This window comes from Gallus gallus, chromosome 5, assembly GCF_016699485.2.
Source record: "Gallus gallus isolate bGalGal1 chromosome 5, bGalGal1.mat.broiler.GRCg7b, whole genome shotgun sequence".
Taxonomy (NCBI): domain Eukaryota; kingdom Metazoa; phylum Chordata; class Aves; order Galliformes; family Phasianidae; genus Gallus; species Gallus gallus.
Window position 1 is genome coordinate 27,478,513 of NC_052536.1, and position 15,445 is coordinate 27,493,957.

The following is a 15,445-nucleotide window of genomic DNA, read 5'->3' on the forward strand; positions in this document are numbered from 1 at the left end:
TGCCTGCGAGCGGTGCGGCGGCTGCCCCCGGCAGGGAAGAGACGTGTGGCTCACAACAGTTAGGTCAGGGTCCTCCCAGCAACACTGTAAACAGCATGAGAAAGGGAACACAGAAGTTGCAAAACAGATGGAGACAGGAGTCAACCTGGAAAACTTTAGCTTGTTGCTATTTAGCAAGGAGGAAATAATTCACCAGCTAACACTCCCATGGTGGAGAGGGAAACAGTCCTAGAAAGTCAGACTGTTAAAGTCAAAGCCAAAGCCTCCTTAGAAGAGCTAGCCAACTATAGAGGGGAGATGCAAGAGAGGAGGAAGGCCGTGCACAGGCACCAGGGCTGCATGCACAGCCCCCCTGTGTCAGGACACACGGAGGCAAACGCTCAGCAGAAGCCCCAGCTCAGCCCAGCAGCAGCAGCCACGGGAGGACTGACGCTCTGGCACGAGTTCAGAAGGGGGGTGATGGCTGCTTGTGCAACCACAGGCAATTGGTTTACAAGGAGGATGTGTTTTCCTTGGCTCTGAGGGAATTTGGAAACGGTTTGCAAACATTTGTAAGGCATAAGCTCAAGCAGGAGAGAACCGTCTAGCCAAAAAAGGCAAATTACTTTCTAGAGAAGATAAAACAGTAAAGAAAAACTGAAGCAGAAAGTTAACTAATGACATTTTACCGAAGGGCTTTCATAGGTTGCAAAACTGCTCTCCCATGCAGACTGGGGGAAAACCCAGGAACAGGCACTTCTAGAGCCAGACTGGGGAGGATTAATTAATACATGTGAGTGGACAGCACACAGAGGAACTCATTGACTTGAAACAAACATTTCCATCTTCATAACCTGTAGGCATGATTTCCCAGTGCCCTGCATCTCTTGCTATCATTAGCAGTGATGCAAAGAAGGAAACTGTTTATCAAAGGAGGAGGGTAACCCTATAGTACTGATGTGTGCATAGATTTCTTTCATTTCCAGCCAAAAGAGAATTAGGGTTTAAATTGTGAGGGGGGGGGGAAATGACACATTAGCAGTGAACCTTTCCAGCTCCTCCAGAGGGCACCTCCTGCCCCATCCCAAGTTTCCCTTAGTCTTGATGAGATGGGGATATGACTTCAGTGTTTAGGTAGCATATGCTAATGTCTCCAAAAGTCATCCCCAGCTACCTCGAAAGCTGTCTGACAAGCCCCCTTCCCACTGCCTTTGGGTGGCTGCTTATGGGAGACCTAAAGATCCACACAGTCCCAGGAAACCCACGCCTCTCCGGGCATGCACACTTACCAGCTAATGAGTTGCCATGAAAAGCGCAGCCGTGGTTTGACAGCTGCTGTGCTGCAACTCCTGTTCATGGTCAGCACCATCAGCAGCGAGCCAGGCTCTTCCGACAGCAGAAAGGATGTTCACATAACTAATTACCAAGCTTTATAACCGCCCCCTACAGACTACGATGATGATGGATGAATTAGATTTAGATAAGTCAATATGGTTCACCGGTGCAGTTAGCCCACTCAATGCATCCTCATTGTGCGCATCCATCAGCGTGGAGGATGAGATAGATTCAAAGTCTTTTCTCGTACTAAATGAAATCACCACCAACCTGCAGCTCTCTAGCTTCTCCCAGGGACTCCCTAGGCCTTTCCCTCGTCTTTCTCTCACTCTTTGCCATCTTCCTGGATCATCCTGGAAGCTCTTTGACAACCGCCTTGTCCTTCCTTATTGAAACAAAGCCGATTAAGCTGCATCTATACTGGCTACACGATAAACTGCTGAAAAGCACTGAAGTCACAACGCAGCGCCTAACGAGCATTTGCTACTGTTCTCCTCTGCCTGACAAAAACAGAGTTGCTCCACTGTGTGGCACAGATGCTCCGCACTCCACAACAGCAGTGATGCCCTCCCTGCTGCACGGTGTTTCTAGAGCAAGGCATTTTCAGTCCCACTGTGGCTGCTGAGCTCCGGATGCCTATAGAGATTCTGAATCTACCACAGTCACCGCAGCCAGGCTGTTCCAAGCGGGTACCTGGAAAGCTGTACTGTACCGCCTGCAACGCTGCTCCAGTTCCCTCCTTTTCAGTCCTGACATATCTCTGCAGCAAGCAGTAGCTTGCATTAGCACTAAAGGGAATAGGGGTGCGTAGCCGGAAAGTGCTTTGTGCTGAAATCTGAGCGCTGTTCCGTTCTGACACAGATTCCCGGCGGCCCCAGGCAGGCCACCTTCATCTCCCTGCGGCTGTTTGCCATCTGCAAAACTGGGCTAGCATCCTTCTTCCTTGCAACTCTCGTATCGACCGCAAACACGGATGGGCTCCTCTGCGCGCGGGCGCTGCGCAAAATAGGGGGCACGACTCAGAAAGCGCTCCTTACAGCGGGAAGGACGCGTGCACGGAAGGACACGGGGACGGCGGGTGCACGGCGGGACACCCGCCCGGCGCGGCAGCGGCGCCGCCCGGCCCGGCCCCGGCGCGGGGGCTTCGGGGCGGGTCCCCCGCGCCCGCCTCCGCCCGCCCCCGCTCGGGAGCGCGGCTCGGCGGGGCTGCGGCGGGGCTGCGGCGGGCGGCGCGGGGCCACGCAGCCTGCGGGCGGCCGCCGTGCCCGCCGCCGCCCCGCGGGTGCCATGGAGGAGCCGCCGCTGCCGCTGCCGCCGCCTCCGTCGCCGCCGGCCACCTGATCCCCGCGGCCGCCGCCTCCGAGACAAAGCGCGGGGCCGCCCGCCGCGCCCGCCCGGTGAGTGCCGCCCGCGGCTCGGACGCGCCCCCGCGCCCCCCGTTCGCGGCCCGAGCACCCCCGCCCCAAATACCCCTCACCCCAAATACTCTCGCCCCAAACACGCTGCCGTGGTTCAGCCCCCGCGCTCCGAGCATCCTCGCTCACGGCCCGAGCACCCCCCCCCCTCCCCGCCCAAACGAACTCCCCTGCCCGCAGCCCGGGCAGCAGCCCCAACGCCCCGACCCGCAGCCACGCACCCCCCGCGCACGGGAGCACCGGAAGGGTGGGTACGGGGCTGCCCTCTCACCCCGTACGCCCCAGAGACCCCCGCGTCCCCAGCCCGTACGCTCCGGACGCCCCCCATAGATGGTCGCAAAACACCGTCGCTACCAACGGCCCCGTGCAGCCCAATCCCACCCCACCGGGCGCCGAACCCCCGCCCCTGCTCGGCCGCTCCGTCCACCGGTAGCACCGTGCCGGGGGGACAAAGGGGACCGCAGGCTCACCCGCCACCGCTCTCTCCTCGCAGGCCCAACCATGGTGGAGCCCCCAACAGAGCCCCCCGCGCAGCCCTGCCCCGCACCCGGCGGGGCGGCGGCGGCGGCGGCGGCGGCAACGCCGGGGGAGACGTCCCGACCCGGGGAGCAGTCCCCGCTGCTGCACCTGGACCTGTACAACTTCGACTGCGCGGCGGCGGAGGGCAGCCGGTACGTGCTGACCAGCCCCCGCTCCCTGGAGGCCTGCGCCCGCTGCGCCGTGCGGCCGGTGGAGCTGCTGCCACGGGCGCTGGGCGAGCTGCTGCGCGAGGCTCCCGGGCGCTCCATGCGGGTGGCCACCGGCCTCTACGAGGCCTACGAGCGGGAGCGCCGCCGCAAGCTGCAGCAGTGCCGCGAGGAGCGGGAGAGGATTATCCGCGAGGAGAAGCGGCGCATCCTCGCTCCACTCGGCAGCCTGCCTCCCTCGCCCGCCGCCCGCCTCGTCCCACGGGCTGCCGCCGCCGCCGCCGCCGCCGCGCCCCGTCCCGCGGGGAAGGCTGGGGCGTCTGGGGGTGCCAAGGCCAAGAGCCACTCCCTGGACTCGCTGCAAAAGCGTCGGGAGGGCAGCTGGGGCAAGACCTCCTCGGAGTCGGGAGCGTCGTCCTCGTACAGCGGGGAGAGCCTGCGGGGGCTGGGGGGCAAGGGGCGCAGCCGGGGCCGGGTGGCCGACGGCTCCCTGCTGGGGCGCAGCTTCAGCCTGGGTGACCTCAGCCACTCGCCGCAGACCGCCCAGAGGGTGGAGAGGATCGTCAGGGAAGTGAAGAGGAAGAAGGGCCTCTCGGAGGTGCCCGAGAGGGACAAGAAGATCGCGGCGCTGATGATCGCCAAGCACCAGGAGGCCAATCTCCTGCGGGAGCAGCGGCAGGCGGCCCACCTGCAGTGGGACAGCCAGCGGCGCCTGGCGGAGCAGCGGAAGGAGCAGGAGGAGAAGGAGAAGCAGAAGGCCCTCCTGCAGGGCCAGCGGATGTGGGAGAGCCAGGTGGAGAAGCGGCGGGGAAAGCTGAGCCAGGAGCAGCAGGAGGTCGCCCTGCTGAAGCAGAAGCAGCGGCAGGTATGTGAGGAGAGGTGGCGGGAGCAGGCGGAGAAGCAGGAGCGGCTGCGGAGGGAGAAGCTGGAAAGAGCCGTCCAGGAGGACAAGCAGAAGAAGCTCCATCAAGAGCACAATCTGAAGGCGAAGGAGGACAGCAAGAAGGAGCAGCGGGAGCGAGAGGAGCAGCTCCTGCAGGAGAAGCTGTCCACGGCCGCGCAGAAGAGGCAGAGGAAGGAGGTGCGGCTGCAGAAGGAGAGGAAGCTGCTCAACCAAGCAGAGAAGCTGAAGCACGAGACTTTGCTCAAGGAACTGGCCAAGCAAGAGGCAGAGGAGAAGGAAATGCTGAAGGCCTCCCTGGAGATGAGTTTGTCCAAGGCTCAGGAGAACTATGAGCAGCTAGTGGAGAAGAGGAACCAGGAGCTGAGGGAGAAGGCCAGGCGGGAGGACATGCAGATCCAGAGAGCCAAACTGGCGGCAGAGAAGAAGGAAAGAGAGCAGAAGGAGCACTTGGAGGCCTTGGCTAAAGAGACAGAGAGGAAGCTCCAGCATGCTGCCCAGGTGGCTGAAGAGGTGGTCCAGGAAAAAGCCCGCAGGTTGGTCTTGAGCCGTCTGGAGAAGGAGAAGGTGCAGAAGATGAACAAGCAAAAGGTGGAACAGTACGAGGACTTACGGCGCAGGGAGATCCTCCTTTCTATAGAGAGAAAGCTGGAGAGGAGCGAGCAGATCTTCAAGGAGAAGAAGACCGTCTTAGAAAATGCCAGGTCTGTAGCTCGGGCATCCTTCCATGTCCGGGAGAAGGTGCGGGAGGAGACCAACACGCGCACCTTTGACAAGATGGCCTTGGAAGCAGAGCTGCACGCCAGCCTGGATAAGAAATGAAAGATCTTGGCGGGGATACGTTATCGGTTGTCCCTCCTAATGCATCGGAAGGCTCCTCTGCGTTAACATTTAGCATTTAAAAAAACAAAACTGACCACCCTAATTTATTATTCTGGGGGAGCAGGGTACCGCACAATAACGTGGCAGCTATTTCACATACTTTTTAAAACTTGTTTTTGTTCTGGGTGTGTTTTAAGGACTGACCTCAGTCATCTTTACGGAAGGGAAGCGAGCTTTTGCATCCTCCGCCCCACAAGCACAGAGGGCTGCAGAACTTTGCGTGATACCTGTGAGTTACCAATTGATTGTCTAAACTGGAGCTGACTACAGCTGCACTATTTTTCGTTGGGAAAACAGACAGTAGAGACTACGGGCTACTCTTAGAGCCTGTTGACAAAGAACCCAAACCGACCCAGCTGATTTTGGTTTGAGTGACATTCAGTGTGGTTTAAGTTACAGGATTGCATTTTCAAAGCTGCTGCACACGCAGGAAGATGAGGATGGCTCTCTTGGGGAAGTCCGTGTGCCCCCGGGTGCGTCTCATTCACTGCTGATACCAAACATCGGGGAAAGAAAGCACAGGTCAAGAGTCAGGCTTCATAACACCGTATAGGCAGGCACTGCAATCCGAGCTGGGTAGAAGCTGTTAAAAGTGCTCACAAACACTACAGTTTCACTTCTGCTGTTTGCAGCTGTGGCCTCTCCCCAGTATCCTTACCCTCCTTTCCAAGTGTCTCATACAAAGGTCCGTAGAGTTTCTTCTTTCAGAGGAGAGGAAGGAGGAAAGAGGTATGTGGGCAATCCACAAGCTGACAGTCATCCAAACGACCCATTTGTACATTAAGATATAGAAATTAACAAACCTGTGGGAGCTGGCCTTTGTTGCAAACGTGCAAATGGAAATCTGTGAACAGGTTGCATAAAGGGGCTGAGGAATATCCAGGCTGGCAATATTCATATTTGACGAGACCCTGAGCAGCCTTCTCCAGCTCAGCCTGCTTTGAGCAGGAGGCTGGACGAGGCATACGCCAGAGATCTCTTCCAAACAACTGACTGCATGAGCTGCTTGCAATGAGACTGTCACCCAGCTCTTATTGTTGTCTGCTGAGTAGGGCAGCTTTTGTCTGTCCATTGGTGCTATCAGTTGTATTATTTTAGGGCACAAGAAAGAGTAGATGCACAAAATAAGGTACGTTACAGATTCTCTTAGGTGAGGATCACGGCATTTTTTATAACTAACCCAATACCATTTCGAGGGAAACAAGACCTTTTGACATGAATGCACTGGAAATGAGAAGAACCCACCTACGCCCAGTGGACAGCATTCAAGTATGTGTTCTGTTCCAGTTCTCCATGTTTACTCTCTGCCAGATTGCAGTTACAGACCCGCATCCAAACCAGGCACTTTCTGTTGCTTTTTTTTTTTTGGCTCCAGGCAGTGCCAGCGCTGTGCTCCACCATCCGTGACACTGTGCTGGGTTGCTGTGGTGATAGCTGTCAAACCTGGAGCAAGGGAGAGAAGCAGCAGGAAGAGCCAGGTTCTCATTTCCTTGCAGATGTCTCTGATGTAAAACACAGGGGAAGAGGAAGCCAGAAGACGGTTGATATACGACACAGGCATGCAGTGTCACATGCATAGATCCCTTGCCTCTCGGAAGGCTCTAAAGAAAGTATTAAACGAATGGCAACAACAGCAGTTGAGCAAGCACACTCTGGTACCCTGCAAGGCTGGAGACACTGTAAAAGGAGTGTTGGAAATGAAGAAATCTGATGAAACTTGCTCTCTTTGAATCACAGAGCGATTGGCACTGTGGGTGCAGATGGCACAAAAAGCAAGAAGTGGGACACCTGAGTTATGCTAGCTCAGTTGTTGACTTGCTGTGTAACACCAGGCATGTCCTTGTGGGCTGGCCCTGCTCCCATGGATATAAAAGGAAGCAGAATCGGACTCTTGGGATTGATGCGGCTCACAGGAAATAGTAATGCATGGCTTAGCAAAGCACTTCCAGGGCTTTGGTTGAACGATGCTAACAAAGCACAAAGTACTGATTTATTTATTTGTTTGTTTGAGGTGTTACTAAAAAAGCACATCCGTTGGTGAAAATGGTCAGGTGACACCAAAGCCTAAAAAATGCACAGCTGTGAGAAGGACAGTGGTGCTGGTGTTTCCAGCTAGGAGCCTGTCACTTCACTCTCTTCCTTGAAACTACAAGTGATTTGAAAAGAGAAAGCAATCCTGCTGTCCTGCTGTGCCACCAGTCGTGTTCATGCGTTGTTTATACTGCAGTGTGTAACGTGATGGGCAGATGACTGGACACAGCCACTGTCATTTTTTCCCTTAGCGCTGCATTGTACCCTCTGACATTACATTTCCAGTGCAGATCAAGAACACTTCTACAGCCCAGGAGAGACGCCTTGGCCACTGACTGTAATTACACCTGGAGTCCGTGTCTTGCTGCTGACTGAGTTTGACATCTTGGGGCTACAGCCAAACTAATCAAAACACACCTCCATGGTGGTAATTGGATTGGCTGACTGCTGTTCCTATTCTGCGCAGTGTGCAGCTTGAGTTTTGAATGTGCGACCTTTGGAAAAAAAAAAAAAAAAGTATTTTTTTTCAAAAGACACAAATTTGTGTATGGACTTTTTTCGTTTCTGTAGATATTCCAGTACAAAGCTTGTGAGAGTCAGTGGAGTTTATAGCTGTTTAAAGTCGTGACGTGGAAAATGAAGTCAGCTAGTTGGGTGGAGTCGTGAGGGGCGTTTCGTGGGTCTGCTTATGCTTCTGTTTATTTGGGGAGTCCGACTGCTGGATTTCTATGGAAATTGAAAGTAAGCCCTGAGATGCATGCAAAACATACAGCATTTTTAGATGAGGCTTATTTTGTATTTGTGATACTGAGCTGCAGGCCAGGGAGAACTGAGAAGCAAAGCAAGTAGCACATTATCTGGTTGCTCAGAGTAGATCACAGCTTATTCAAGGTGCAGGAGGAACCGATAACATTTGTTCAGGTCCTACAGAAAGATAGTTTGAAGAGTTTCTGAAGTTGAGATATTGCAACACTGGGGAGAGAGACTCCATTACCATCTAAATGTTAAAAAAAGAATCAATGAGACCAAGTCTTGAGGTTCGTTTTCAGCTAAAGCTGGAGGCCTTCGGTGCTGATAAAAGTTCCAGTACTCTGTCTCTTCTGAATGCTACCTCTTAGCAAAAGATTCATCTCTAAACTATGATCTCTCTGTCAAGGTTGTATTTGTCAGACACATTCAAAAGCTATTAGGAGGCACAGCTGCACCCCCAGTGGTTAATGTTTTACAAAGTATTTTTAACCCAGTTTATCATAGACACTTTCACAGCATGGATAAGCAAGGTGTGAAGATGAGGTTTCTCACCTTAATTACCTGCTGTGGCTCTCTTGGGAGCTCTAGGCTCATTCCGTGCTAAAATTTCTCCTGATGCCAGGGAAATTTTGTGCACGAAACTGATGGTGAATATGCAATGTGCACAGGTCTGAGGTGTGAATGTCTTTACTAAACTAAGCCAACCTTGGACAGGGAGATGTGGGGAATACAGTATTTGCAACGCAACGTCAGAAGTTTTCCAGAGGTTTTTCTAAGGGCCGCATCCATCAGCTGTCCTCAGAGAGGTGACATTTTCTGCTCCCTTATTGACCTCTGAGAAAGCCAGGCTGATGACATCCTGCCTGAGAACGACTTCTCATTGCCACCAGGCATTACACCAAAAGAAAGTATTTGCTTTCACGTGTGGCTCTTCTTCCTCTGCTGGTTAAGAAGACATAGTAGTTAGAATGCAGTTTTTCAGGTTTTGTGGGGTTTGTTGTTTGTTTGTCTTTAATTTGGGCGCAGGGTGTATAGGAACAAGACGCAAGAGCAGTTAGATGCAGCACACTGCAGGTGGTGGCTGCGGCTCTCTGCTCACACTTGCTTTGCAGAACTGGGTCTGTGCGGTTGACCAGCAGAGCAGCCTCTGCATCTAGGAGAGTGGAAGTGCTCTGGGAGGGATCCACCTGCTTTCACATCATGCAGGATCCTCTCAAAGCATGCCTGTGTAAGCTCACTTAATGCTTTGCTGAGTTAAGGTCCTAAGTAATTCAGTTGGTTAGGTTTAGACTTACTGTTGTAGTTGAAAAAGAAGGCTGTTCTACGCAAAGAAGGGTACTGGCTTGCTCTGAAGTGAGCCGATGGAGCCCTAATGCAACTTGCTGTGGGAGTGCAACACCACATCCCCTCTTTGGAAGCTTCCAGACAGTACCTCGAAATGCACTCTTCATTTATGCACAGCAATCAGCACTCTGGGGAAGGCGAGCGGTCAGAGCCTTTGTAATGGGATATGCCCCGTGTCCCATATGCCTGTTAATGCTAGGGCATAAAATATTCAGTTCTGGGTCTGATTCTTTTGTTCTGTGCCTATTCATTTTAGCACGGCTCTGTGCTGTGAAACACAACCTCGTTACTGTAGGATTCTAGTCTAAAAGGACCCAAATACTTCTCTTGCAACTTTACACTAATTTCCTCTATCTCCATCATTCACGTTATAAAACCCCACCAGCAGCAAGAAACATCCTGGCTTATGAAATCAAACTGCCAGTGCTGTTTTACTGTTATGTGCTTTACACAGCTCTCTGCGTCCAATCCGAGGACCGAACTGCAAGGTAAATGAGTTATTGCCCCCGGCCTCAGCACAGAAAGACTGAAGCAGAAAGAACGGATGTGACTTGCCCCAGGCCATGCTGGCACTCAGCCGGAGCTCTCACTCGCATCCTCCCTGCTCCCCCAGCAGCCCTAATTAACCTCCCGGTTGCAAGGGGAGAGTACGCCTGAGCCTCTGCTGCAGCAGCTCCTCTTGTTGCTGCTCTCCAGCTGGAGCTTCACAGGAGTCTTAAGATGCCAGCCTCCACTCGTAGCCCTCATCTTCAAACCTCGAAGCATGCAAAGGCAATGTAGGGATATTTATGCTTTCAAACGGGGAGCCTAATGGTGAACGGTGCAGGTAATGGGGCATCCAGGAGCAAGGTGGGGCAGTGGAAGGCGCATTAGAGGCACAGATAAGAGTGTTAAACAAAGAAAGCGGGCATGAACTGAGTGAGAATACCTACACCATCCTGGCTGGCCTGAAATAACTATAGTTATAACAGCAGGAAATAACACTACTCTTTCCTTCAGCACACTAAAGTCACACATTCATCTCATTACTTACTTCACTGGAGCTAACAGCTACTCCAGGAATTAACGCAGCCCAGATACTTTAGCCTTTCTATTATTTATGCCAACCACAATGTGTTAGGATAGGTTATGTCTATCAGAGCCTGGTGGAAATTTCCTCTTGCTTGACCCATACCTGAACAGCAAGATGTAGGGTCACACGGGTACAGGTGGTTTAGGTGCAGTGATGAGCCTGCTGATATTCTGTGCTGCATTCCTGGGTGTTTGCAGAGAGCCGCTCAGCACAGCTGGCACAGAGGCACCTTGTCAGACTGCAAGCTAAACAGTGGGGAATGAGAGGCTTGGCTGCGTGATGGATGCTAGTGGGAACGTTTGGGTTTCTGGGAGAGGGATGGGATAATTTCTTCTCATTTTTAATCACCTCCTAAGTAAGTTGTGCTATTTTTGTCAGTTATTTAATGATTTATGAGAGATGGGAAAATAAATGGGGAAGGGAGTTCAAAACACGAATGTGCAGGTAAAGCAGAAAGACATTTCCTTTCCATAAAGCCCTGAGCATTATGCCAAGAGTTGAGAGCTTTGTTAAAGTGCCCATCTGCATGCATTTTGTTCGGGCCCAGGAGGGGACCACTCTGTTCCCAGCTTTGCTACCTGTGCCCCTGTCTCCTCACCAGCTTGGTCCTGAGGCTCGTGCTCCCATCATCTATAGCCACGGGGAGCCAGCCCCAGGCTGCAGCCAAGTCTACACTGATCTGGAGAGGCTTCCAGCCAGCTGGTTTACCCTGCTGGTCCTCAACCTGAGGCAAGCCTGTGCGTGAGCAATTAATTACAGGTGCTGTCTGAGCCTAGGCTTTGGGTCTTTGGCTGGTGTAGGTCAAAAACCTACAGAACAGCTAGGATACAGAACAGCAAAGGGATGCTGCTGTTTGATTTTCATATAGCACAGCACTGCTAATTTGATTCCCTTACACTGTTTTCCCAGATGGTGTAACGTGGGTGGGGAGAGCACTAGCAGCACCAGAAACCCGCCCCAACTCACAGAGCCAAGAACCTGGATTTTGGCACTAAAACCAGTACAAATGTGAACCCTGCTACTGGAACAATCACTCTGAGCACACGGCACTGGGAGAGTTTGGGGACGTTTAGGTGTATCTTACCAGCTCTGAGCCATGGCTCACTTTTTCTGCTTGTGCTCCGTGATGTTTCCCCTCCTGCTGCACAGAAGCAAGCAAATTCAGGGAAGATTGTTTCAGAAAACCAGGGGCAGGTGGGTGGCCTGAAGGATCCTTCAGTGCTCTGTGCAGTGCTACTTGGAGCACCTGACATCTGAGGTTTGCTCTGCAGACACTCCACATCACTTTGCGTGGTAGCTGTCACACCAGCTTACGTCTCTTGGATGTGGCAAGTCCTAACATTTGCCAGGCAGAAAGGACTCTGTCTTACAACAGAAGTTCTCTGTGATTCGTACTGCATTGCAAATGATCTGTTCACCTCTTCTAGTTCAGTCAGGTATTTCAATGCATTCTCTTTATGGCCCAATAAAGAAGAGAAAATGGTAATTCTTGTTCCTGGAGGCACTGAAGTTCCCACTGAGAGCTCCTGGCCTCTCCAAATGCTTCTGCTCAGCATACACTGTTCTACTCAACAGATTTCCCATGGAAAGCAATCTGCAGAGCTCGCTCTGCAGAGGGACGGTATCATAATGCAGATGGCACGTGATTCAGTCACAGTCTGAGTCCCTAAATGCACAGAAAATTTACCATAATGCAGCTACCAGGGGAATTTCTGCAGAGCCTCCTGGAGTCCTCAGAGGCCCTTTGCATCCATCCTGATGCCTGTGCTCTAGAAACTCGCAGGCTGTGCAGTACCTCCTGACCTTGCGGTGCTGACTGCGTCCTCTCCATGAGAACACACTGCAATGCTCAAGGAGAGGGAGGCATCCTGCAAGCAGCAAGGATGGCCAGGGAGTATAACTCTATAGATGATGATGTTACCATCAGTCTTTTCTGCTGGGGAGGTTGGAGGCCCAAATGCAAAGGGATGAAGTGTCTTCTAAGAGGAAAGGAAAGAAGTGATGAACAGAAGAGATAAGAAGGAAATGGCAAAGTCATTCAAAATTTGAGCAACCTTTAGGCTCTGGGGCAGCAACTAAGGGCATCTGGAGCTCCTGGTTCTGCTCTTACTGTTTGAGTGTGAGCTGGTGCTAGGGTTTCCCCCATGCTAGGCTCAGTAGGATGAGCTGCAAGAGAGTTATCTAGCTCAGGAACCCAGAGTGAAGGAACATGTTTCAGCTGAAGCTTGTGTCAACCCCACTTTTTTTATTTTTCTCTTAAGGCACAAATTTAACATCAAACTACGAGGAGTGGGCAGAGGCCCACAGCATGCCCACAGCTCAGCTCACTGTGGGAAAGCAGAAAGCTGGCTGTGAGCTCCTCACCAAGCTGAAGGCTAAGCACAGCTCTGTCTGCATGCAGCCATTTTGATACAGGCACCAGACCATGGAGCTGGGTCAGTTCCTCAAAGGCAAGTACGGGGGTGACAACTATGGTGTTGTTGTGCCTGGGATGAGGTGACACTGTGGCCAAAGGAAACTTGAGGCTGGGGCTAGATCAAGGAGGGCAAGGTCCTTCTGAAAGGGAAGGGACAGATTAAAGGGAATTCATAATCCTCAATATACGGTGGTGACATGGGAAAGGACAGACTTTGAGCAGAAAGAGAGGACAGGCGGCTGTCTGGGAGAATGAAACCTCCTACATGGGTAGATAGTGATAGGATAAGGGAGATGGTTTTACACTGAAGGAGGGGAAATTTATATTCGATGTCAGGAGGATGTTTTTCACCAAGAGGGTGGTGAGGCACTGGCATAGGCTGCCCAGAGAGGTTGTGAATGCCCTATTCCTGGAGCTGTTCAAGGCCAGGCTGGATGGGATAGCCTGATCTGGTACCTGGTCCAGTGGTTGGCAACTGTGCCAGCCGCAGGGGGTTGGAAATAGGTGATCTTTGAGGTCCTTTCCAACCCAAGTCACTCACTCTATGTTGTGACTACACATAAGACCTGATCAAAGCTCTCCCTCTGCTTTCACTTGCAGGCGGAACCGTAAGTATCACGAGGAGTTTTCGGGCCTCAGCCTTCCATGGCTTGTACAGTTCCAGGATGTGGTCATAAACCCACAGATTGGGGTGCACCTGAACAACCCGTGGCAATTCTGCAGGCACACTCCCCAGGCACCAGGGGTACAATGGGCAGGGAGGATCTGGGTGTAGGAGCTTTCTTCATCCCTCTCCAGGCCAAGTCTGCAAGATTAGCAAGTTATTCAGGACAGACCGAAGGAAAGGTAGTTACAAGCCTTTTTCTACACAGCAGATAGAAGACAGGATCAATACAGAGAGGGACTTCTGATTTCTGACACGTCTAAGCCCTCAGACAGCTCTGATTTTTGCACCAGATGGCTCCATCGCTCAATAAAGTAGTGCCCTAGATACTCTGGTTGTTTTCCAGCCCGCCAGCAAATGAAGGCGGGAGGATGGACACGTACAGCCACATCCTGTGCTGTTACCACAGCTTCTGAGGTCTCCAGACCTATTGCAAACCGCCGCATTTTTGCAGTCCCCTCCCCAGCAGCAGCTACCAAAGGGATTAAACAGGGAGTGTTATCTAGTGCAGTGGCTTAATCACTAAGCAAAGGGCTCATCCCCAGACCACAAGGTCAAGGAATTATCTCCCTGACAGATAATGCAGCCAGGGCTTGGAACAACATGAGAGGCTAGATTGCCATTGTCAGCCTGTGGGTTTATTGCCATTTCTGGGAGAGTAATGCCACTAAGATGCTGTGAAGGTGCAGCGTGGCTTCCTTCACCTGCCCTCAGATGCTTTCTGATAACAAGGGAGCAGGGAAGCAGATAAAAATGGCATCCAGCCTAGTCGCAGCAGTGAAAGACAGCATGGGGAAACGTGACCCCTCCAAGGGAACCTTCCTCTCAAGTTTCTCCTGCAGGAGACAAAGGAAACAAAACCCCACAGCGCTCCAAGTGGAAAATGCAGCACTAATAAAGCTTCAGATTTTCCACTTGGCTGCCATTCCTCAGCTCCCACCTCCCCTTCCCACCTGCATTTCCCTGCACCTGTGGGGAAATCTGACATTATATATATAGATATATTGTCCTTATTTAAGACAAAAGATCCCTCTCTCCATGAAGTGACCCTCAAGAGCAGAAATGAGGGAACATGCATTCAAGAGCCATCTGACTTGCAGCCTGCTCAAAACTCTCTCTTCTCTGTGCCACTTCCATGGCCCTGGTCCCTGCAGTCACCATATACCAGGCCTCTGAGTCACCTGGGCCATAGCAAAAGGCTGGGCAACCCCATCCCAATCGCCTCTTCCCCCCATCACACAGCACTGATGCTGGGCTCACCAGGTTCCCCTTGGGGCCCAGCACCTCCCAGCTCCCCATACACTGCCAACCCGTGGGGGCTGCCAGCTGGGGCTTGTGCCATTGGTCCTGCTTTGCTAACGTAGGTGGGCAAAGGCCCCCAAAGTGGCAGAGTTGCCATTCCTCAGCCCTTCCAGCCACAGATTAGAGCAACACTAAGTAGGTGAAACGTATTTGTCTGTGACAGACAGGAGGAGAGATTAGATGCCACAGCGCTCTGTCCTAACTTTAAGCTTTCTGATAAATCTCTGAAGATTAAGGAGAGATGAGATTCCATAATATAAAATCTGATTTGACTTTAGCTCGGCTAAAGACGAGCACTCGCTCCTCCACAGCGCACCTCACCTTCCTGCACACGCAGGCGCTGGGAGGGGAGCTGAGGTCACAGCCCTGAGCAAGAGACCATTCCTCCATGCTGCCTCCTGCACCTACAAGGCACACACCGGGTTCAGCTCTGCCCCATAGGCTCCATCTGGCCCTGCACTGCCAGGCAGCGGGCGATGGGCCCCTGCAGCTACAGGACATGCTCAAAGCTGGGCACGAGGAGAGCTGCTGAGCAGTTCCTGGAGGTTAGCACCCCGAGGTGTTCCCTGAACACTTGTACACATTTTCTACATGAAACGCTCAAGTCTGAAAGACTTTGTGAGTTGAATGAGTCACATTTTCTAGACAGAAGTTCAGTACTGTTTAAA

At 52.5% G+C, this 15,445-nt stretch overlaps 2 protein-coding genes across 2 annotated transcripts in view; one reads left to right on the forward strand and one right to left on the reverse strand.

Moving 5' to 3' along the window:
- SUSD6 (sushi domain containing 6) overlaps positions 1–3,380 on the reverse strand; it is an 80,807-nt gene extending 77,427 nt beyond the window's left edge. The window contains exon 1 of the mRNA XM_046942633.1: positions 3,200–3,380. The gene's annotated coding sequence lies outside the window, so the exon portion shown is untranslated. The remainder of the gene's footprint in view (positions 1–3,199) is intronic.
- On the forward strand, positions 3,045–7,765 carry CCDC177 (coiled-coil domain containing 177). Its single transcript, XM_015287583.3, has one exon. The coding sequence runs from the start codon at positions 3,060–3,062 to the stop codon at positions 5,136–5,138; it is 2,079 nt and encodes a 692-aa protein (XP_015143069.2). The 5' UTR covers positions 3,045–3,059; the 3' UTR covers positions 5,139–7,765.
- The last annotated feature ends 7,680 nt before the right edge of the window (positions 7,766–15,445 follow it).